Source organism: Equus przewalskii, chromosome 5 (assembly GCF_037783145.1).
Source record: "Equus przewalskii isolate Varuska chromosome 5, EquPr2, whole genome shotgun sequence".
Taxonomy (NCBI): domain Eukaryota; kingdom Metazoa; phylum Chordata; class Mammalia; order Perissodactyla; family Equidae; genus Equus; species Equus przewalskii.
Window position 1 is genome coordinate 26,449,559 of NC_091835.1, and position 23,932 is coordinate 26,473,490.

The 23,932-nt window shown below is 47.3% G+C and overlaps 2 protein-coding genes across 6 annotated transcripts in view; one reads left to right on the forward strand and one right to left on the reverse strand.

Annotated features, from left to right (window-relative positions):
- SNED1 (sushi, nidogen and EGF like domains 1) overlaps positions 1 to 14,302 on the forward strand; it is an 80,958-nt gene extending 66,656 nt beyond the window's left edge. The window contains exons 28-32 of the mRNA XM_070620252.1: positions 4,021 to 4,137; positions 4,715 to 4,802; positions 7,348 to 7,431; positions 8,241 to 8,278; positions 10,183 to 14,302. Of these exons, the coding sequence (XP_070476353.1) occupies positions 4,021 to 4,137; positions 4,715 to 4,802; positions 7,348 to 7,431; positions 8,241 to 8,277 (326 nt within the window). The 3' untranslated portion in view covers position 8,278; positions 10,183 to 14,302. The remainder of the gene's footprint in view (positions 1 to 4,020; positions 4,138 to 4,714; positions 4,803 to 7,347; positions 7,432 to 8,240; positions 8,279 to 10,182) is intronic.
- MTERF4 (mitochondrial transcription termination factor 4) overlaps positions 1 to 19,529 on the reverse strand; it is a 108,624-nt gene extending 89,095 nt beyond the window's left edge. Inside the window, exons 1-4 of one of the 5 annotated variants that reach the window (XM_008527193.2) lie at positions 19,416 to 19,524; positions 17,553 to 18,051; positions 15,763 to 15,947; positions 14,462 to 15,064 (exon numbers count right to left, since the gene is read on the reverse strand). In XM_008527193.2, coding sequence (XP_008525415.1) covers positions 14,714 to 15,064; positions 15,763 to 15,947; positions 17,553 to 18,051; positions 19,416 to 19,436 — 1,056 coding nt within the window. In that variant the 5' untranslated portion in view covers positions 19,437 to 19,524 and the 3' untranslated portion in view covers positions 14,462 to 14,713. Of the gene's footprint in view, positions 1 to 14,461; positions 15,065 to 15,762; positions 15,948 to 17,552; positions 18,052 to 18,902 lie in introns of those variants that run through there. The other 4 variants (XM_008527194.2, XM_070620289.1, XM_008527195.2 and 1 more) reach the window with 4 other exon arrangements.
- Between the last annotated feature and the right edge of the window lie 4,403 nt (positions 19,530 to 23,932).

Below are 23,932 nucleotides of genomic sequence, written 5' to 3' on the forward strand. Positions count from 1 at the left end.
GGAAGTGCTAATCAAAATCATCACGAGATGCCACTTCACACCCACTAGGATGGCTAGAATAAAAAGTCAGATAACAACAAGTACTGGTGAGGATGTGGAGAAACTGGAACCCTCAAACACTGCTGGTGGGAATGTAGAGCGGTCCAGCTGCTTCGGGGAAAAAACAGGTGATACCTCAAAGAATTAAACAGAGTTACCATATGACCCAGCAATTCCACTCCCAGGCATATCCCCAAGAGAAATGAAAACATATGTCCACACAGGGACCTGTACCTGAATGTCTGCAGCAGCACTAGTCACAATTGTCAAGGGTAGAAACAACCCACGTGTCCATCAACTGATGAACGGACAAACAAAATGTGGTGTATCCACACAAAGGAAAATTATTCACCCAAACAATGAATAAAGCACTGCTGCATGCTACAACATAGATGAACCTGAAAACATTATTCTGAGTGAAAGAAGCCAGTCATAAAAGGCCACATATAATGTGATCCCATTCATAAGAAAGTCCAGAATAGGGAAATCTATAGTAACAGGAAGCAGGCCAGCGGTTGCTTAGGACTGTGGGTGGCGGTGGAGGTATAGGGAGGGTGACAGCTAAGGGTACGGAGTTTCTTTTGAGATGATAAAAATATTCTAAAATTGACTATGGTGATGGATGCACATATCTGTGAATATGCTAAAAACCAATTAACTGTACGCTTCAAATGCGTGAATTGTACAGTACAAATTATTATCTCAATAAAGTTATTTTAAAAATATAACATGAAGAACAGTGTTTTCACTATCTCTTTTGTGTAGGAAAGTGGGGAAGGGAAATGTGAGTATATATATTTTCTTATATTTAAAAAGAAAACCAATAAAAATGGCTAACTATACAAGGAGGGAAAGAACAAGAATGAGGAAGTAAAGGGAACAGAGATGGATGCTAGAATTCTCTGAATGTGCCTTTATAGTTTTGACTTTAGAACCAAGAAAATTTTTTTTAGGTGACATCAAAAAAAAAAAAATCCTGAAAATTGAAAACAAACTGAAATAAACTTATCATGTTGATGACATAACCACACAGGAAAACAGTATCATTTCTAGTGATTTTAAAAACAGCATTCTGACTATTCACTCCTAGTAGAATATATTCTAAGGACAAAAAGAATTGCAAGAAATTTAACGCTGTACTCAGTGATCTTGATGTTAGCGGTACTGTTATTTTAAAACTGTGACATGTACACTGTGGGATAAAGAAAATAATTGTTAATGCCACCAAGGTTTCCAGCACAGAGAGAGAAAATATAAAATCAAAGAAGCAAATCGCCTGTGCTTTTCTTTTTGACTCTGATCATTTGAACAAGAAATACTGATATGAACTCATAATTTGTTTATTTTCACATCGAATTTCCTAGTTCTGTCTCCTGCAAAGTCCTGAAGCACTGACACACCAATAACAGCAAACCCTCTGATGCCCAGAGGGGCTCCAGATGCCATTCTCCACCAAAAGGAACCAGAGTCTGTGGAAAGTGGCTGATTCCGAGACTAAAGCAGGATATGGACAAAATAAGCCTAGGACATACTTTAAAAAGCAAGCAAGCTTTCAAAAACAACTGGGATTGTGTTTAAAGGGCAAAGGAGCCAACCTGAAAGGCTCCTGCTGGCCAAAGATAGGATAAATTGAGCATCAAGAAAACTAATGACAGCAACAGACTGACACTCATCAAGTATATAAAAATCCCTAAGTTCAGGGCTGGCTCCGTGGCCAAGTGGTTAAGTTGGCGCGCTCCGCTGCAGGCGGCCCAGTGTTTCGTTGGTTCGAATCCCGGGCGCGGACATGGCACTGCTCATCAAACCACGCTGAGGCAGCGTCCCACATGCCACAACTAGAAGGACCCACAACGAAGAAAATACAACTATGTACCGGGGGGCTTTGGGGAGAAAAAGGAAAAAAAATAAAATCTTTTAAAAAAAAAATCCCTAAGTTCATAATGATGCTCAAAAAGAACAAACAACGTATTGGTCAACTTTAGAGCTTGCTGGGGGACCAACTCACTCTGCAAGTGTACAAATAAAGGAAAAGAATGGAGCACTTATCCGGCCTTGCCTGCATGGGCTGTATGTCAGGGTGACCGAGTAGGGGGTGAGGGAAAGCAGCTCTTCAGAAAAGACTTTCCAGCTAGTGAGGGCAGAGGAGCAACAGATTGAGTTGGATGATCTGGAGCCTAGATCAGGGACCTCTATGGGTGCTCAAGCCATCAGGTGCAGAGCCTGAGATCTTTATTCTGGATTAACCAGGCTGCCAACACTGAACCAGTGATCAGTCCTCACATCAATGAAACTGGACTCGGAGACATCACACGCCTCCTGGAGTGCCCAAGGGTGCATGGCCTCCACCGGCAAAGCAGTCCCGCAAAGACCATTTGACCCTGAAGCCTATTAAGCCCCTCTCTCGAAATACCGGTTTCCAGGAAACATGGGGATGGGGGCTGGGGGATGAGTTAATGCCACAAGAAAGCAATAAGTCAAATCCAGAGAATTCTACAGGACAAATGGCCTATTTCTTCAATAAATACAGAGGGAAGATGAAAAGTTATAGATGAAAAGACACGTGAGCTGCATCAAACTGAGGCAGTGTGCATACTTATGAATCCTGACTAGATGAGACCAGCCGTGAAGGACATTTTAAGATGATCAGGGAAATCTGAACATGGACTGTGAGCTCTCATGATATTAAGGAACTACTGCTAATTTTGTAATGACTGCATTGTGCTTACATAAAATATCTTAAAGTCTTTATGTATTAGATACCTGCTGACATATTTACAGGTGAAATGGCTTCTGTGAACTGCTCTGAAATTCTTCAACAAGCGAAATAAAGGGAGATAGAAAGATGGAAATAGATTAAACAAGATTGGCAAAATGTTAATAATCGGTGAAGCTGAGTGACGATATATGGGGTTCTTCATACTCTACATTTTGTAGGTTTTAAATTTTTCGTAATAAAAAGTTTTCTAAAGCCCATAACTCAACTTTAGCACATCAGGAAAGACAAAAAGGAAGGCCCAGAGTACAGTGAGGGGAAAGGAGAGAGTGAAGTAGAAACAGGGAGGAGGGGAACCAGCCAACAGACAGAACCCAAGAGGGCCTGGAAGGGGGAAATGGGAGAGGCAGGCCCACCTGGTCAGCCCCCAGGAAGGGTGGCTGGCGCCAGTGGGGAGGAAGCCAAAGAGGGGGCATTGGCAGGGGTGGGGGGTGCTGGATTTGATGCAGAGGGGAGACTGGCCTTCTGGTATTGAAAGCAGTGAGGTCTGCATAATTCTTCTGTGTTTCTTAATGCTTTTTAAGTTAAAAATTAAAACAACAGATATCTTAAAGCTAAAAAAAAAAAGAAGAAGAGGACAGAGTGGACCCTCAGGGAAAAAGCTAGGCCCACCCCTCCCTGGCAGCGGCCCTGAGCACCCATCCCTAGCTGCCAGCAGCGTGGTGAGGATGCTGTTGGGGGGGCATGACGCACGGATGCCAGCACAGAGTCCTGCACAGACAGCTGCCTGGACTCGGGGTGGGAGGCTGCCGGGGGCTGGGACCTGGGGACAAGCCCCAGAGGATGAGGAGGGAGATCCAAGAGAGGCTCTGGAGGGGAGGCCTCGGCATTCCAGGAAAAAATCCTGTGCAGGGCACAGTCATGGGAAATGCTGCAGCGGGGGGGCAGGCACAGGCCAGGGCGGAGCTGGAAGTCTCCTGAAGGCGACCAGAGCCCCACCATGATCTAGGCTTCCAGTGGTGTGTGGGGTGTGATGGCTCAGCACTGAGGGTCCCAGCAGAATCACTGGCTGCTCCCTCCCCACCTTGAGATCATGGGCTCAGGGCCGGGCATGCTGAGGCCCATCTTCTCACCTGTGCTCTCTCTGACCACCTGAACAGGGCCACCCCTAGGGCCCAGTGGTGTTGGGGACAGCAGGAGGTAGCAACACAATAATGCAGGCCTTCCCCTGGGGTCCCAGCAACTAACAGCTCATGGCCTGTTTACAGATGTCCCCACGAACTGCTCAGAAAACCCCTGTCGGAATGGAGGCACCTGCGTGCCTGGTGTGGACACCCACAGCTGTGACTGTGCCCCAGGCTTCAAAGGCAGACGCTGCGAGCTTGGTGAGTCAGGAGCCTGGTGCCTACAGGGGTCCCCGGGCCTGGCCTTGAGACATCTGTCACAGCAGGCTGTGACGCTGGGACAGGGTGGGTTTGCCACAAGAACCTCAAACTGTGAGGTGCCAGGACAGGGGCCCAGCCTCAGTGCCCCAGACTTCCGAGTGCCCAGGTAGGGAGGCTGGCGGGCAGTGAGCCACTGGGCCTCACACTGTCCCCAAAGTGCCAGGGTGAAAGGTGCTGCCCGGCTAATTGGGGGTCTGGAGACAGTCAGAAAGGAGGGACACAGAGCGCCAGCCACCCCACAGTGAGAGGTGAGTGCAGGGGGCTATTTTTGGCTCAGTGCCCAGAGACTACTGCAAGGCCTAAGGGAAACCAACGGCAGGCTTCAAGGACCCTGAGTCAGAGCAGCACCCCCAGTCGCTGAGCACCCCTGGGGATGGGGCCCCCAGCCCAGGGAGCAGCTGGGGTGGACCCCCAGGCCCAGCCCGGCTGCCAGGGCCTCCCCGAGGGTGCAGAAAGAGAGCTCCCACCATGCACTGAGCTCCTTGTAAGCCACGGCCCTTTTCCTTTGTGCCGGCAGCCTGTAAAAAGGTGCCCCAGCCCTGCACGCGGCTGTTCTCGGAGACAAAGTCCTTTCCAGTCTGGGAAGGAGGCGTCTGTCACCACGTGTAAGTTTCTCTCCTCCGCCTTCACCGTGTTTGTAGAGTGTTCCTGACCTCTCGAGGTGCTTTCACAAAGTCCAGCTCACCCCACCCTCCAAGCCCCAGAGAAGGTCTGGTGGTCACAGTCACAGAAGGGGCTTGCTTTGACTGCTTCTTCCCTCCATATGGCAGAAAGTTTGAATAAATTTGCCTGTCTGTGCAGTTGGGAGTTAAGGCACAGGAGGCCAAGGAGCCCGACCCCCAGCTCCCAACCCCTCGGGCCTTCCTTTTTCCACCCTCGAGCAGCATGAGCCCCCCTCCCCTGGGTGGCAGGGCCACAAGTACACAGGAAGCAGGAAGTGCCATTTGCCTCTGCCTCGCATCCCCTGGAAAGATAAACAGCACAGGAGAACTTGAGTTTTGCTTCTGCCATTAAGTCATGATATGGCCCTGGGTGAACCACTCATGTCTCAGTTTCACCGTCTGTAAAATGGGCTGCAGAGGGAGAGTTTGCCTAGCTTACCTCTTGGGACCTCTCTTGCTAACACTCTGTGACTTTGTGGGTCATACTTATAATCTATTTAGTCCACAAGTACATACAAGCACCTACTGTGTGCCAGGCGTGGCTCTAGACACTCAGTACATGTCAGTGAACAGAACGGGCCCAAGTCCTCCGCTGGGGATCCCTACATTCTAGATGAGGGAGATAGCACACAGGAGCACAAGTATGTTATGTGGTGTTTTAGAAGGTGGTCAGTGCGAAGGAGAAAAGGAGGAGGTAAACACGTGGGGCCGGGAGAGCCAGGGCTGGGGGATGGGAAGGGGCCGACTGAAGCTTTAAGTGGGGTGTCAGCAGAAGCCTCATGAGAAAGGTGACATTGAACAGACATGGAGGAAGGGAGGGACATGAGGGAAGGACATCTCTCCCAGAGAGTCAGAATGTCAGCTGACAGGGCCCTAAATCAGGAGCGTGCTGCGTGTCTGAGCAGCAGCGGGAAGCCAGGGGAGCTGGAGCTGAGGGAGCAGGAGGAGCCTGGCAGGGCCTTGGAGACCCTTGGAAGGACTCTGGCATTTGTCCTCTGTGAAATGGGGAGCTACTAGAGGGTGCTGAGCAGGGGGTGACATGTCCAATGACGTGTTTAGAGCTCACTGTGGATGGAGGCAGGAAGGCAAGGTCTTGGAGGCTGCATTTGAGCTGGGACATGAAGCCAGTCCTAACACAACAGGAATACACGGGAGGCGCAGAGAACGCTGGGATTTGGGAATGTGTGTTTACAGGCATCTGAATTTGGGTTGTGTGGAATGCCAGCCTGAACCCAGCATCCACCATCTTCCAACTGTGCAACTTACACCAGAGCCTGCCCGGGAGAGCCCTGCACTTGCCCAAAGCTTGCATCCTTTCACGTTCCATGTCTCTGCCTCTCCAAGTGCCCTCCTTGTACTTAGCATATAGTTGGGTCTTGCTTTACATCCAGCCTGACATCCATGGTTTTATTGGAGTGTTTAGACCATTAACACGTTAACGTAACGAGTGATATGATTGGGCTGAACTCCACCATATTGTTATTTGTTTTCTATTTGTCCCATCTGATCTTTGTTACTTTTATTCCTCTTCTCCTGCCTACTACCAGCTTAATTTTCAAGGGGATGCCTCTAGAGATCTCTGGAGCTCTTCTTCTGCATAGCTCCCTCCTCTCTAGTACTCTGCCCCACAAATTCCAGCTGCCTCTACCCGCCCTGTTCAGTGTGACCACTACTTGGACCCCCCGGCACCTGCAATGCAGTCCAAAAAGTGGCTCAGACTGAATTCCAGGGCGACCCGGGGGCTCACCTCATCTGTTTTCCTTCTCTCAAGGATCAGGTCTTGCACTGTCTGTTTTCTAACATCTGAAACAAGTGATCCTATGTCCTGTCTGGTTGTCTGGTGGTTCAGGCTGCGAGTTAACTCCAGCTCCCGTTCCTCCGAGGGCTGGCAATGGAAGCCTTCCCAAAGGCTTTGAACCCTAAGGCTCTGCTAGACGGAGCGCACGAGGCGCAGCTTCGCCTGGCAGGTTCCCTGGATCTCTCTTTGTAGCAGCTCTGACATTTGAGAGCTTTAACCAGAACCAAACACCTTCCCGTTCGTTGCCACCTACAAACCTGGGACAGAGGCAGTATGAGTAGTTCCCAGTGCACACGAAGCTGAGGCTTAAGCCCAGAGACGTGCTCGGAGCAGACTAGTTAATAAATGGGGGCAGGGCTCCTGTCCCCACTGCCACATCTAACGGCCGCATCTCCAAGGCCCCTCAGACTTCTCCAGGAACTTCCCTAAAACAGAAAAGTGTCAAAATGTACACTGAAAATGGGTGTATCTTACTTTATGCAAATTATCCCTCGGTAAAGTTAGTTTTTAAAAAAATTACATGACTTTTATGCTGGACATTTTAATACATCCCCAGGAGGTAAGGATTAAGGAAAGAATGGCCTTTTCCTCAGACCCCTGCACAGTTCCCTGTGGGTTCCTGTGGCCGAGGTGAAGCCGGGCAACATTCTGCTCCAGTTTCGGGCTTCACAGAGCTTTCTCGTGACACAGGTACAAAAAGGTCTACAAAGTGCACCAGGACATCTGCTTCAAAGAGAGCTGTGAGAGCACAAGCATCAGGAAGACCCCAAACAGGTGCCACCTCGGGGAAGAGGCCCATGCTGTGTCCTGCGTGTAGCTCACTGGGTAACGGGGCAGGGGCGGCCCTGGGGACTGAGTGCTGTGAGATGCCACAGGCCCTTGGTTTGCCAAAATGTGCAGCCACTGTGCAATGACGTTCTTCAAGAAACTGTGTGCACATATGTGTGCACGTGGGCACACCCAGATGGGTAGAGCCCAGCATGGTGGGTGCTGGGGGGTCACTCTGGTTACGCAGGTTCACACAATACCTAGTACTAGAATTGGGAAGCATGGAGCATTATTAACAGGCCCAAGTATATAACTGCAAATATAGTAAATCTCTACTTTTTATTCCCTCGATCTAGGTTCTTTCCCCCAAAAGGTTCAAGGTAGCCGTAAGAGTTATCATATAATGCACTGCCTGAGTATACTGTATGCTTTCAAACAGCAGAGTCCAAACCGCAGTCATATTCTTCACAGACCAAGCAGCAGCCACACACTGGGTTCTGTGTCACTGACTATCGAGGAAAAGCACAGTGTGGACCCACCAACACTGTGTCCTCCCTCGGGTGGCTCTCACTTTCTTACTGCCCATCACTCACATCTGGCCAGGCTGGTGGCTCTCCCCATTACTGCACGCCTCCAGTCTTCAGACAGACGGGAATGCTAATCCCTGCATCAGTGTCTCACTGATGGCACTCCCGAACTGGGGTACATGTGAGCTAAAGGCCAGGCAGCACGAAGCAGGCACCTGGGCGGAGGAAGCTTCAGGTTACAGGTGCACAGATTCTTTTTCCTAAACCACCTTTCTCTAATTATTTCAGGAAACAGAGTAACAGTGCAACACTGAAGAAATCTTAAGGTATGTTCCCCACCACGGCCGCTGAGCGGCTGCTGGGAAGTCGGAAGGCCATGCCCCCAGCACTGGGCCTTTTAGAGAGCTGCCTGTTCCTTCCGGAGCAAGGCAAAAGAAAGTTCAGGGTGTGTTCTGTATCCCAAACTCCCAGACCACAAGGTTTCAGAATGCCCTGAAGGGGTTAAAATCGGCGAGAAAAAACAGTATGAAGGCCTCCCAATAGATACAAACCTGGCACAGACACATCTTCAGGTGGGAATGAGGCTCTCTGGGGTGAAGACGAATCCTACTCTATCTCAAGGGACCTGAGAAACCTTCCCTGATCAGCAGTGATGGGGGTGAGGGGTGAGCACTTGGAGAGGCCGGAAGAACACCTGGCACGTGGAGAGAGGTGGTACTGACAGGGAAGTGGGGCCAGGGCGGGGGGGGGGGGGGGGGGGCGGGGGGGTTGGGGGGGTGATGGTAGGAGGGGACTGGGATACCTAGATTGCAGAGGAATTCTAGGAATGTGGGGTTAAGGGAGTGATTCCCAGACCCTGTGAATGTGTGAATGGTAGTGTATTGAAAGAAAAAATGGGGTGTGGGGCCTTGATCACATAACTCTGGGGAGTCCTGAAGACTCTGTCACTGGGGGAGTCCCAGTGGACACAGGAATCCTAAGCATTCAGAAATCCTGAAATGAAAGAAACTTTGCAACCCTACTCTTATTTAATCCAGCATTTCCCAAACTCTTTAGGCAACTCAACCCCATCCACCCCACCTCCCCACATGCACACTCTGGACAGTCTTCACCATAGTTTGGAAGACACTGAGTTAACCACAGAGGCCCATCTCTACAGCCTGACACAGTTTCTTCTCAGCATGATGTCACTGGGAATGACAGAGGATTTCTGGCTTGGCCCGGGACAGCTTAGTACTCCTGCTCCATAGATGAGCCTGGAAATCCATCTTCCTGGTGTTGTAGGAGAGGACAGTGAGGCACGGGGAGAACAAGCAGCTTCACAAACAGGGCCACATCTTTTACATGGTGAGGAAATGAGGGCGAAATGTTATTCAGAGACCTTTACAAACAACCAGAACAAAAGAGCTTTGCAGGTGTAGGCTGACACCAAAGGAAAGGCATTCACAGCAACCAAGTGGAAGGCCAAGGCTGGGATCCACAGGGGGGGAAGCACACATGAGAGAGAATGTGTGACCTCGGGCAGCGTCCACTCACATGTGAAATGTCTCCGCACTCAGTTCCTGTCCACTCAAAGGCATCACTTCCCCCTCCCACCTCACACCACAAAGACAAACACATCCAAAGCACGTACGCCAAGGCTGGCAAGCAATTCATGGCTAGGATTAAGAACCCACAAATATAGTTTGGGTTTGAAATATTGATATTGCAGTAAGTCACATGAAAGAATAATATATTTTTTAAAAACTCGCTCAGCAAATCCATTTCTATAAAAACAAATCAGGAACTCTCAACTAATTGTCAAATTATCAAACACTGACTTTTAGACTACCCACTCTTGAAACAGTGGAGAAAACACAAATAGGCAGGAAACAGAAACACGTATACCCAGACACACACCCAAGAACACAGTGCAAGAATTCATTTCAATCCAGAGCGGCTGGGACAGCCAGTGCCTTCAGAGATCCAGGGGTGTCCCAAAATGGAGGGGGGCAGCCTGCAGACTTCAGATGTAAAAGCTGCAATGCCACCCGAATGTCCCTGACTCTGGGGGTTGCAGTCTGTCATCCTCAACAAGCCTGCCCCCATCTGCTGCCGTGTCAGAGGGAGCACACCACCTTACGGTCCTGATGCGACAACAACCAGAGGACCGCTAAGAGAAACGGGAAGCCGCCGTTTCAGGGGAATGAGTATCCTTCTTCTCATGCCCCATTCTGCTTTTTCTTCAAAGGACTCAGGACGTTCTTGTTACACTCCATCAACTTCATGAATTTCGAAAGCCCAGGAAGACGAGGTCTAAAATCGAATTGAAAAGGACACCCCGAGAGACAAGGTCTTGGCTTGAGTCAGTCCCCTCTGCGGCTGCTCTCCTCCAACCTCTAGAAGACAGACGGCTAGACCAGGCACTCACCAGCCCACCGCCCTTCCTGGCCACAGCCAGGGAGACTCCTCCAGACCCATCACCTCCAACTCCTGTGCTGCACTTACGCCTGTGCTGTAACCCAGGCTGCGGCTTCCTACAGGGGCCGTCCATCCACAGCCAGAGTGTCAGCCCGGGATTGGCGAGGCTGGTAGGCGAGCCAGTAACACTTCTGCAATGTTCTGAAACCAGTGCTCAGACTCCAAGGTCAGAGGAAGATTCTGCCTGAGACCTAACAATCAAGTTGAGGAGGAAGTGCTATCACCAGCTTTTCAGCAGAGACAGTGGGGCTGAGAGAAGGGGCAGAAATGAGGTGACACAGACAGGAAAGCCAAGTTTAGACGCAGCTTCCCCCGGCTCTCCTCCACCAGCAGATTATTCATGCTGACAGGTTGCAGGCTAGTGATCCAGCATGTGGATCAGTAGATTTTGAATGAGAAAATGTTAATACTAAGATTGAGTTTAGACACTTTTAGTCTACGCCTTTTTCTGTAAAGGGTCAGACGGTAAATCCCTTTGGCTTTGCGGACCAGATGGTCTCTGTGGCAACTACTCAGCTCTGTGGTCCTAGCGCAAACGCAGCCACAGACGTGACTGAACAGGTGTGGCTATGTTCCAATAAGGCTTTATTTACAAAAACGGGGGTGGGGGCAAGTCTCATGGGCCATACTAGGCTAGCCCCTGGTCTTATGAGGTCACCCAGGATTAGGCCGTTATAGAGAGGAAGCCATCCCCCGGATGACAAGTCACACCAAGCCATCAAGGACCCCAGAGTTTCATGGAAGTGCTACACAAACCCCGCTTGGAAAGCAGAAGCAGCCCCTGCACCAGGTGCAGCGAGGGCTCCTCCTCACACGTCTGGACGCAGCGAAGATGGACAGCTGGGGCGGGCTACGCTACATAACGTTTAGCATTTCTTTTAGTCCACAACTCAAGTAATAACTGTTTTAGGCTATCAGGTAGTAAGCACAGTCTTTCCATCTTTACAAGCAGAACACGGCATCACCTTGCCACATCCGCTTTCCAGCACACTTCTAAACAGCTCTATCCTCTCCCTGCAAAAGAGATTAAAACCACAGAAATCACCCTGCCTCATAGCGTGTTGAACATTTTTAACAGCTGATCCAAACTGGAACTCAAGCCCCTGTATGTCTTCCACCGGCTCTGCTCCAAGTCATCATTACAGCCACAGAAAGGGCGCCTCCCTTTCATCTTTTATAAAAACATTTTTTGAAGAGTTAAGAGTATATTTTAGGCTTTTTATTTTTATTAAAACTTTGTGTGCGTATGTCTGTGTATTATGCAATTTGTCATTTTCAGAAAGGAAGAACAGTCATTTCAAGAAGTCTCTACTGTACTCCAGAATGTCCCAGTCTCCAAGGCCCACCTGGAGAAGACGGCAGAGCCTCGTCAAGGGGCTCCAATGCCGGTGAATCAAGAAAACCATGGACGTGTACTGCTGGCCTCTGCAGCGTACCAGAGCCCGTCACTGTGCGTCGGTGTGAGCTATAGCATCACCAACAAATGGCAAGATCAAGTGATATCACTGGAAAAGTCGATGGAACTTTCTACTACCATGTTAATAACCTCAAGCCCCTCAGCCATGAGGCAAACATGTTCCAGTTTTTAGCCTAGAAGCATTTGTTTCTACAGAACAATCTACTGAATCCTGAGCTTGGTGCTGTTATCGTATGATTAACCAATTCTGATGTTTTACAGATTAAATATCTAGTAAACAGACTTCTTGATGCTAAAAGAATTACAATTCATCCTTGAAACATTCCACATGAGCCATTGCTTTTCTCACATGGCTCCTTCTTAAAACTCTGATGTCAGGGCCAGCCCTGGTAGTGTAGTGGTTAAGTTCAGTGTGCTCCACTTTGGCAGCCCGAGTTCAGTTCCCGTGTGTGGACCTACACTGCTCTGTTAGCAGCCATACTGTGCTGGTGGCCCACATACTAAAAAAATAGAGGAAGAATGGCACAGATGTTAGCTCAGGGCTAATCTTCCTCAGCAAAAGAAAAAGAACTCTGATGTCTTCCTCAAAAATACTCAAAGTCCACCCAAGGAAATTATTAATAATGGAATCAGAAAACTGTGAGGGGAAGAAACATTTATTCCTGTGTGAAAATGGAAGGAATAATCATGAGTTGCTGAGTTACCCATTCGCTAATCAAAACTTGGACGAACTGACCACCTAATCGAGCACAGATTTAGGATTCTCCTTAGTCCCCTGACTGGGCACAAACAAAATCCTAGGTTCCAGGAAAAGTGCTGGTCACTTGGATGCCACAAAATGGAAAAGTGAAAACACTGGCACAGAGTGAAATGTCTTCATTTTCAAATCCTTTTGCCCAGACCGAGAGACACAGTAATGACAAAATCTCCATTTTCCCCACTGCGTGTGGGCTGTCCTTGGGGGGTGGGGGGGGAGGCGGCGCAAGGAAACCTACGCCACACCCCACTGCTCTGCCACCGGCGGACCCAGCAGGCAAGGGCTCCACCCAGCGTCAGCCAGCCTCCAGCACCTTCCCTTAGCTGGAACTCCTCCCGCTGGCAAACTACTGCCACCAACGCCTGACTCAGACGTGGAGGGATTCACTGAGCTACTTTTCTTTTACAAAAAATCTTTCTCTTTGCAGTCATGCTCAAATAGGAGCCTGGAGAACACAAGAGCATCTACACCTCAGTGCTGAATCCTCACCATAAAATACAGCTCAGATCTATCAATGGTATTCCAATGCACAGGGTAAAGGAACTCTCTTTAAAAACCAGCTATTTACTTTTCTTTTAAATAAAGGAAACGCAATAAATGTAAGCCCCTTTACAATCTGAGGCTCTCATGAATCAATACAGTTGCACTTTGCCGGACCAAGCCTTACAGCAGTTTCTTAGACCCAAGACTGTTGACTTTTGGGCCTGGCTCATTCTGCTGTGGGACTATCCTGTGCATTGCAGGATCTTTAACAGCATCCCTGACCTCAACCCACTAGATCCCAGTAGAACCCTCTCCCGGTCCTAAGAACCAAAAATGTCCCCAGACATTGCTAGATGTTCTCTGGGGCCAAGAAGGTCCCCAGGTGAGAACCGCCGCCCGACTGGATTCTTCCATGGTCTCTGTGGGACAAATAAGGCTAAGCACCTGGACTCCCACAGAGTCGGTGAAATGCTGCCAAAGGGACCTGAGGTTTGGCCACATCACCAGCAATGTTTTCCACAGCATGGATCCTGTGCCAGTTCCCCCCAAGGAAGACACACCCAGAATGTTCCAGGAAGCACCAACCTTCCCACCTCTCATGGGTTCATGCTATCAAGGCTGGGCCTCTACCTCACAGATGACCCCCGGCTTACACCAAATTCCATTCCCTGACCCCAACTCTCCAAATCCCTCCCAGACCCCCTGGGTTCCCCGAGAAGACTTCCACCTTCTTTGGAGTCACAGAGAGTTCCCTGGAATGAAACCAAGACTAGACCTGTAGCCCTGGCTGCAGGCTCCGCCCTGCTCCACAACCCTGTGCAGGTGTTTCTCCTTTGGTCTCAGAAGCCCCATCTGTAAAATGGGCAGGGGACATGACTGGATAGGACCCTCCACAGCCCCTTCCTGTTTTGGCACATTCCAGGTCACTCTATGGCTGCCAGAGGCTTCAGGCCTGGACATGACCCACTGGCCATGGGCTGGCACAAAAGTGAACTTTCCCCGAGAGGTCAGAGCCAGGGCCTGTTCTTCACAGAGAGGAAGGTGCCCCAGTGCTTCGCTGGCATTAAGCAGCTGTGCAGAAGGAAACCGCACATCACTAATCAGCTCCCTTTCACTCTGCTGGACACTGAATGCAGCTAGGAAGCAAAAGATATTTTTGGGTTAAAAATATGAGTATTTTTGTGGAAAACCTGCTACTTGTTTTCATAAAATAAAGTGCTGTGATGTCCTACACCTCACTGCCTTCTCATACTTTTATCTTTATCACTAGAAGGAAATAGAAAATAACTCCCAAACCAGAAGGACCCTTGTCCCCCACACTGTCATGGAATTATCACCTACATACACAAAAGAGAAAAAGTAAAACCAAATGTTGATGTATTGAGTCCCTGATTTTAACAGCTCCAAGTCAGTCCTTTATTCAGGTTTGACAGGGCCCTCCCCACAGAGACCCAACAGACCAAACTAAGGCATCTCCAATTCAGTTTGACCTGTCTACTTCTCAGGTGATTTATAATAATTTTTTCATCGAAACATCAGTTCTAGAATGAAAACCTGAGAAGACCCAAGTGAAGTTCCGAAAAGCTTCAAGAAATTTAAAACACTCTTTGATATTGCCGGGCTCTTTTCACTCCAGTCCTTCTATCACAACTCCTCCTCCTCCCCCTCCTCCTCCTCGTCCACACTTGTGCTTTCTCCATCAGGCATGCGGCTCTCAGACTCCTCTTCCTCCTCCCGAGCCAAGAGCTTCTTAAAAACTTCAAACTCCTCAGCAGAAGAACAGGCTGTCCTGGCCAGAAACTCAGCTTCTGAAACTCTGAGAATGTCCTTGAGTAAAGGGTTGGGGACCTGCGTCTGCCCCTTCTTATCAGGGGTCTGGTACCGTCCTAGGCGCTCGAGGAACGTGTGTCTCTGCTTGGTCTTGGTTATGGGGTACTGCAGGAAGTCGGTCCTCACCACGTCCACATGTTTAACCCCCATCCTAAAATAGGCATACTGGACACAGACACAGTTAGGAATCTCAGGCGCAGAACCCTAAAACCTGTCACTCCACAATCCGTACTACACTCAGGCTGTCCAAGAGCACTCAAAAAGAACTGCCTAATTAACCACGGCAGACCATCCTTGATACCCAACATCCGGATGATGGCTGACAGTTTTCAAAGCATTTTCAAGTTCATATTGAGGCAAATGCAACAGAAAATGAAGGGGCAGGAGGAAAAAATTAAGCTCTATTTTTCTTTAGACAGGGGAAGAAAAACTAAGAGTATGGAAAGAATAAGCAAAAAATTCAGAAAACAGCTAGGGATGTGACCTAAGTCATCATAATCGTCACCAAAAAGTTAAGACAACTGTCACAATTATATTTCTAAAATCAACATGCAAAATAGGTTCTAAAGATAGGAAGATTTTAGCTATTTTTAACTTGGCTATTTCAAACAGGCCCCATTTGGACTCTGGGAATAGGGCTGGGTCATTCATTATTAATGGCAGAAAAGTTGCAGAATAGGCTTTATCTGTAGTAAAGAAGTGAAAGGAGTGAAACCCAATTCTCTTTGGCTGGTGCGTGGAGAGGACAGAGGCCCTCCACCTGTCTACTCGCCCCAGGGTGCCTGAGGCCTCTTATCCATACAGTGGACCCACACCACACAGTACCTGCTGGCACTGCCAGTCACTCTATCGGTCACTCTCACCTGGAATTTGTACTCCAGTGCACCAGGGTCCTCCCGAAGAACGTAGGGGCATCTGTGCAAAATCTCCGTTACCTGCTGTACCGTGAAAAGGCACTTCTCCTTGAGAACCCTGACAACACTGTCAATGTCCCGCTGACGCATGGTGAAAATTTCAGGGCAACAGTGAAGGACTCTCTTTAGTTTCCCTGAAGAACATAAAAAAGGGCAAGTGCATAAGTTCAGGATATTCCAAAACCCACCAGGCTGGCCACACCCAATTCAAGTTAGCCTGGGTCTTCTTAGAGGCCTGGGATAGGTCTTCCCAGAGGCACCATGGAAGGGGATGGGCCAGAATGACACACCTCCCCACTGACTCCCTCCCACTTCTCAGACTCACCAGCCCTCCCTCCCTGGAATAAAGAGGAGGCCTCTTTCTGGCTGAAAAAAGGCCTACTTCATATCCCAGGTCTCCTCCTCCTGCCCTCCTTGCCCAGAAAAGAATTTCACAGGGAGTTCCTGGAACGGTGAGACAGTTAAGATGGGATAGTAGCTTCCCCCGTGTTGGCGCTTTGGGTTCTGTTTCCTTCCATGATAAAACAGTCACAGAAGCATTCACAACCAACAATCTTAAGACCTGGGAGCCTGAACTCCACGAAAAGAAGTTCCCTGATGATAACTAATGTAATAATAAGAATAATCATGATGCACAACCACAGATACCGGTGTCCTAGTTAGTGGGGTGACCATGTATTTTATCCAAACTAGTGCACTTCAGAGTGAAGAAGTCTCTATTAATAATTGCATTAGGATAACTGGTACAACCTGAGACTGTCCCAGGCAAATTGGGGCATATGGGCTTCCTGTGGGTAGGAGGACAAAATCTAGTAACTGGAAACTTAAAATCCCTTATTTAAACTGTTAATATAAATCTTCCTAATAGCTGAGTTAGTAATTGTCTTCTTAAATGTGTCAGGAATGAATTTCAGTTTAGACTTTATACCTGCCTCTTAAGGCTGGGCGGAGCTTGCTAATTAATAATCATAGCACATAAGGTATTAAGTTTAGCCTTTTAGGTTACACTGCAATGGGAAACCTGTTAAAAGAAACACACAAGGCCATCTTTTTGCTTATCTTCTGGAGGAGGCCTATTGATCCTCTGAAATAGTGCCTCACCAAACCTTTTCTTCCCTGCAACAATCTACCAGTAAGAGTCATGAATGAAGAAAGAATAATGGAACTCCTCTGGTCAAAGTGGGGAGGGGTTCTTGGAGACCCGCATGGGCCCCCAGCCCCTTTTCCAGGAAGCCCATAAACAGATCCACTGAACTTCCAGGATCCTTGAGGTATGAATCCTGTTGGAAGTGGGGGTGAGGCTGGAGGGAACAGCCACTCCACCAATTTCCTAGGAGCCTGGGAAGATCTCATGTTCCACAGCAAATCAAGACACCTACCTGGAATCCAAGTCTTTAGCAGGAACTTGGTCATAGTCACACATATCAACATCACACACTGACATGTATCTGCTGAGCACACACCAGGTGACCAGCACTGTTCTAGATGCTAGAACCCCCACAGTGAACAAACCAGACAGGAGTCCCTTCCAATTCTCTCTTCTAGTCCCCACCCTCCCCTCTTCCCTCTAACAATGCCCTCTGCAGAGGTCACTCCTCTCCCTCACCTCCAAGCCAAACCACACATTGCTCTCAAGGACTTTTCCCCAGAAACCTTCCCTAATCCATCTCACCTAGGCTATTCGTTCCCTAGCTCTGACTCCTCTCAGCGCTATGTATAAAATCTGCACCTTCTTGTACCTTCTCCAAGCGCAAGCTTTCGCAGGTAGCTGGAGCGCTTCTTCATGTGCATTATAGGCAGTTGCAATAACTGAGGATTTTTCTTCAAGGCCACATACACAGGCTCTGGATTCAAACCCAAGAGTATTAATTCTGAAATGATGTCCAGCAACTGTTGAGGGTGGGTGCCTGGTCGTATACTGAGCAATTCATTAACGTGGACATCACTGAAACCCATGTCCAGGAGGGAACTGATGACCTTCTCTCGCTCCGAACACCCTCGATCCACAGGAGTCCTCTGATTCTCAAGGAGGCACTGAGTAAGAGGTGTCCTGCACTCTGGTTCCTGCACGTACTTTTTGGGTTCACTACAGGATAAGTCCTCAAGGCCCCCTCGACTGGAGGCTGTGGTCAGTTTACGCAACAAAGAAGCAGTTGTCCTTTTCTGCTCTCCAAGATAGGGCGGCTGCCTAACAACATGGGCCCAAATGAGGGGCATCAGGCGGTGCCAGCCAAAGACCTATAAGAGACAGGACCAAAAGCGGATTATTTCCTCACCACCCCAATAGACACTACAGGATTGTTGAACCAGGGTATTTAGTGCCTTGGACCCACATAAACATAACAGTTTTTATAAGCAATCTGCAAAATCTTATCCAACCTCAGCCTACAGAGAAGGAAGCTCACAAATGGAGAAGAGAGTGTTGCTAAGAGCATAGAGATCAGAGAGTCAAGCAAGTCTCTGTGAGCTTTTGCTGCTATAACTGAGGACAGAAGTAGGCAGGAACAGGGGAGAACCAGTTTAAGATGACCTAGTAAAGTCTGCCTACCTGGGGAGACAACATTTTCCTCTACCCTCTAAGGTTCAGTGCCCTGGGTGGGGGGGCGGGACTGAAAATTTAACTGACAACAGACAGATTAACACGAGGGGAAAAAAAACACACAAAGTTTAGTCATATACATATAGCAGGTCACAAAAGAGGTAGCTCCTTAAATGACTAAAGTTAGGGGCTAACTTAATAGGGGAGACAGAGGGGGAGAAAAAGCTTCCATGGGAAGAACAAATGGGTTTCTAGAGGAACAAAGGGAGATACGAAAGTTTGTGATAATGTTTGCTTATGCAGGTGCAAGTGGTCTTTCTTTTTCCTTCAAGGCCATAAAACTCCCCAGGAGAGGGACTCCATGGCAGCCTCACTCCCAGAAGTTTCTACTTTTAGTGACGTAAGGAAAGCTCCGAGAAAGCTTCTTCCTGTATCAGCTGAATCGCAAACGTCTTTAGTTTAAAATAATCTTCATGCCAACTCTGGGGGTCTGAGTTGCTATCCACACCTGAAAAATCTGGACCTCATACTAGTCTCCCGATTCATGTACCTAAATTCATTCCGCAAAAAGAATCCTGTTGGATATAACTGGTCTAGCAGCCAACTTGTATGCAGAATTGCCGTTTACGTCAAAACTCTTCAGCGGTGCAGGCCAGCGCGTAACCGACCAGGCACAGATCGCTCAGGCACTCACTCGCTTCGCACCCCGTCCCAAAGCCCCTGCAGCGTCATCTACCGTCGTACCCGCCTCGGTCAGTCGGGTGAGTACCCGACGCGCTCACTTCTCCCTGGCCTCCCCCTCTCGCCCTGTGGGTGGTCCAGATACTCCCTCGGCCAGATTCACTCGCGAGTGGGGCCCAGCGAGGGCCGAGAGGAGCTGGGCTAACCGCGCAGTGAGTGCCTCGGGTCCAGGCGCGACACCACATCGGCGTGCACCGGCCTCCCCGGGAGGCTCTGGCTGCGAGATGCCACGGCCTGCCGTCACACACCCCGGTGGCAGCAGTGGCTCCTCCGCGTCCCTGCCCCCGTCCCCGGGGAGCCTGGGTACCCGGCCCGACCTCACCTGGCGGCCAAGCGCCGCCATAGCACGGAGGTGGCGCCTGCGACCCCGAGCCGGAAACGGAGCCCTCGCCGGTCCTCCACTTCCGGCCTCCCCGGTCCGCTACTTCCACCCTCCCCCTCGCAAGCGCGAGTGCGCGGGAAGCGCGTTCCGCTGCGGCCCTGCTCGCAGCGCGTCCGGCGTTGGGGCTTCGCGCCGCCCGGCTCCCGCCGGCGCCGTGGGCCTGAGGCCGCGGGCCCTCTGCCTCTGTGCCCGGCTCGCCCACCTTCTGGAGCTGTCGGCCAGCGCAGCCAGTGCATAGCTCCGCCGGCATACTTTTGCTTCCTATTACTCTAGAATTCCTCTTAAGAGTAGAGGTGAGATGCAGCCATAACCTTGGTGGACCCACCGTTCCCCGGCGCAAGTGACTCCCCCGGGAAAGCAGCATCTTTCCCGAAGCAGTTTCGTGTTGGGGTGGAGACCAGGCCGTCTGGGTAAAAACGGAGTCGGGCCCAGATAAGGTTATTCAAGATCCTGTGTAAACCCGTCTCCAACACGAGCACTGAGGACAGGAAACCGAGGCTGAAGCAGTTAAAGTTTCGCTGGATTAGGGTGAAACTGTGCCTCGTACCCACAAGGTTAACGTGGGAAATAAAATAACCAGAGTTTCTGAGCTCGCCTTGCAGAACAGCAGGACCCCTGATAAGAGAGGAACTTGCTGACAGCCCGTGCCTGACTAGGCATCCTGCAGGAGCGCTGAGAAGCTGAAATGACTGACTGTAAACTTCAGACAAAGAAGGCTAAAAATCCACTGCGTGCCCCACATAGAACAGACAGTGAGCCTGTGCGGAGGACTCTTAGAACTTCAGCCCCAAGGCCACATGTTCCCCTTCCCCTACCTAAAACCCCAAATAAAAACCCTTGCTTGCAGCTTTTCTGGGAGTTTGGGATTATGCATCAGCTGCCTGTTCTCCTTGCTCAGCGCTTTGCAATAAAATTCCTACTATCTTCCACTAGCCCAGTGGCAGAGATTGCAGGACGGGTGAGCGAACTCACTTCAGGTTTGATATCAAATTTGGTGACCCAGATGGGACCTAGTCCCAAGTGGATGTCTCACCTGTGGCACACGGGCCTCTGGTGGACAACCTCTCATGGAAGCTGTGCTGCAGCTGCCGGAGCCCCTTGTGTCAGGGACAGCCCCAAGCAACTGGCTGCTGATGAGACGTTGTTGACCCACGGCACTTTTGCTTTTGGTAGTGGAAGAAACGAGGTTCAGGACTTGTGAAAACGTCTCTTGTAAGTAGCTGTCAGTTTTTGTTTTTCTTTGTGCTAACCTTTTCCAATAGGACCAGCCAGAAGTAATGGGTGATAAGAGCTCTGTTACACCTGGCAGCCGTCTGGGCTCCGTTTGTTTTGGTTTGCAATGAATGTCCTTTTGTTGAGTTTCCCCATTAACTAATTGAAATCTTATTTTTCCTTTCATTTGTTTGCCTCTGTTTCGGGGATTTTGTTCCATGTTACTGGAGTTCGTTAGGGGGTGGGAGCGCCAATTTATTGAAAGGACTAGAGGTTTTTCACTCACAGAGGAACTTTGGTCCCATTTGTTTTGATACGTGTGTGTGCATGTGTGTGTGTGTGGTTCCATAATGGGAAACTCAGGTTCGGTTCCCAGTGACAGCCCTCTAGGTTGTATATTGTAAAATTGGAATGTTTTCAATTATGAACCTATGAAAAGGAAAAAAATAAAAGCCAAAAGGCAGAAATCACAATGAGAAATCTGACCAAGAATCATTTGGGGCAACAGGCCACTAAGGTTGATAAGATTATAAAGATTAAAATGTTTGAGCTAATAATATACAGAGGTTATGTCAACTTCGCCTAAGTGTTTTTTGGGAATGGATGTTATGTCCAGCTAGGAATGCCTCCCTTACATAGTATTGTAAGACCAAGACTTGTTAATGGACTCTTAATGGAAGCTGTGATTAGAGGTATAAAAGTTGATAAAATGAAGATAAAACTTTTTAAAATTGGTATATTTAAATGGACTTTATGTGAAATGATTGTGTCTCTTTTGCCTGATTGTATTTTTATGGATTCTCTTGTGGGGCTAAACATTGTGTCTCAGTGGGGAATGTTTCCCCTGCCTGATATTGTAAGAGCATGTAAATCCACTCTTTAGGCAATGTTAGTTAAACATGCTAAAGAAGACTTCACTTTAAAATAGCCATACTGAGGAACCTCTATTTCAGATAAGTCTGCTTTAAGGGTCACCCTTAAGAGATAATTCAAAACCTCTCACAAAAGAATGCATCCTTTGATTAATATGCAGAAGCTTCTAAAAGACAAAATGACTTCAAAAACAGCTCTAAAAATGATCCTAACGGTAAAAAGAATGGAATCTTTAGTAAAGATCTTTGGCCATCTGAACAGGTTTATCTGCCAGAGGAACAGTTTGGATCCAACTGTGCTTTTGAGTTTTGTACCTGAGACATGGCTAAAATTTTGAAGATCTCTGTTTGTGTTTATCTGTATGTTTATATATGTAAGTCTCTCTGTGTATTTTGCTGTCTCTGGATGATATAATTTCTAAAGGAGCTCTATTTAATTGGCTTGAAGTAAGCACCTATATAAATTCTTTCTAAATGTACTACAAACTAGCCCAGATGTCTTTCAAGTTAACGTGATATAAAATGATCTTTGGTACGTAAGAGCTTGTTTAAGTTTGTTGGTTTAATTGAAATAAACATATTTTCAGAGTTTTGGTGTGGTACAAACATGTTCTCTGTTACAAAATTTGTCAGCAATAAATAATAACATAATAATAGCTGATTTTATTTGATGTCTCATGAGGTTTTTGTAGGCAACCTAAATATAATTGTTGAGAACAGATAAAATAAATAGACATAAAAAGGATGAAAATTTTGGGGGGAACTTTTTAACCATAATTATGTTATTATGTGAGTACTTAAAACAACTTAAGATGATGGCTAAGTGCTCTAATGTCACATGAAGTTTTTGTGAGCAATCTAAACCTAATTGTTGGGAACAAATGATTTAGATAGATGAAAATGGGTAGGAGTTTTTGAGTGCAATAATTATGTTTTATGGTCTGCATACTTGAAAAACAGCTTCCAAAATCTTTTTGGCAACTTGAAACTTTAGAGTTTTGCTAAATTAATGATAGAAATTTATTGAGTATCTAGGTCATTTCCATATGAGATAAAATATTAGAAATTGGTTACTAAGCATAGATTTGTCTGCCTTTGGTTTCTTATCGTAGAGAAACTGAAAGGTGCTTAGGTTTATTAATAAACATGTTTTTTGTATGGTGGGGAATTTTCTATGAAAAAATACATGTTTCTGTATACAAGGAAAGTAAAATGTATGTTTTCAGCAAAGAAGGCATAAAGCATAGAGGTATTTCTGTTTTTCTTAAGAAAGATAAATTTGTCCTAAATTACTAGGGAAGAAAAAAGAAAACATGGGACAAATATGAATGTAAAAAGGTAAGTGACAGAAAGTTTGTGGAAGTAACCCTGGAGAGTTTTGTGCATCGTCAAGTTGGCTGAGATTTAAATGAATTCAATTAATTGAATGAGTTTCAATATCAAGGGTAAGCTGGTACAAAATTAGAATTTGGCTTTCTCTTTCTTGAAAGGATGATCTTTCTGAACTTTTGGTCTGATCTTGATAAAGAGATTATAAAAGCTTTTTCTTTTTCTTTTTCTTTTCTTTTCTTTTTTTTTTTTTTTGAGTAAGTCTACCTAGGAGACAAAAGTCTATACTTTGTTAAAATAATTTCCAATGTTCAAAAAGACTGAGGTCTCTCTATTAAAGTTCTTTTAACAACTGTTTGAACTCTCTGTTTGCCTTTGACATCTTCTGTTGTCACCTTGATTGAATGGATAACCAAGCATTGTTTCCTATTTGACCAAGTATTTTAAACCCTTTTGATATATTTGTCAAACTTCCCCTCAAGGTTCAAATCCTGGGTAAAGTCTTTCTTTTGACTTAAAAAGGAACTTTGAGAATTTCCAATGGGCCCTGGGACTTCTCAAAGAATTTATTCTCTCTTTCTATAGAGATATTAAACTAATTAGACTTATTTGGTATGTTAAATTACATGGAAAGCATTATCAAATGATAATAAACCTTCCTAGGTTATATTGTGTTTGTAAATGTTATTAATATAAGTGCTTTTAAAAATTATATAACATTCCTAAAATTCTGATCTGTCTTGGTTATCAATCATAATTCTGGTTATTATTTCAAAGCATTATATGTCACAAAGTGTCTTTGCCACTTTTGAATGTTTTATTTGCAGACAGTTGTTTTACTGTGATGTTTTTGCAGAGGTGTTTCATCTTTAGAGAGATTCATGGAAAGGACTCTGACACTTGCTCTAGAATACAGGTTTCTGATAAACTTTCAGATTATAAAACTGAGCTGGATAAGAAATTACAGAACTCTAATGGAGAAACTGATGACCTCATAAAACTATTAACAGAAGGTCAAGGTCAAAAATTAATTATATGAGACTA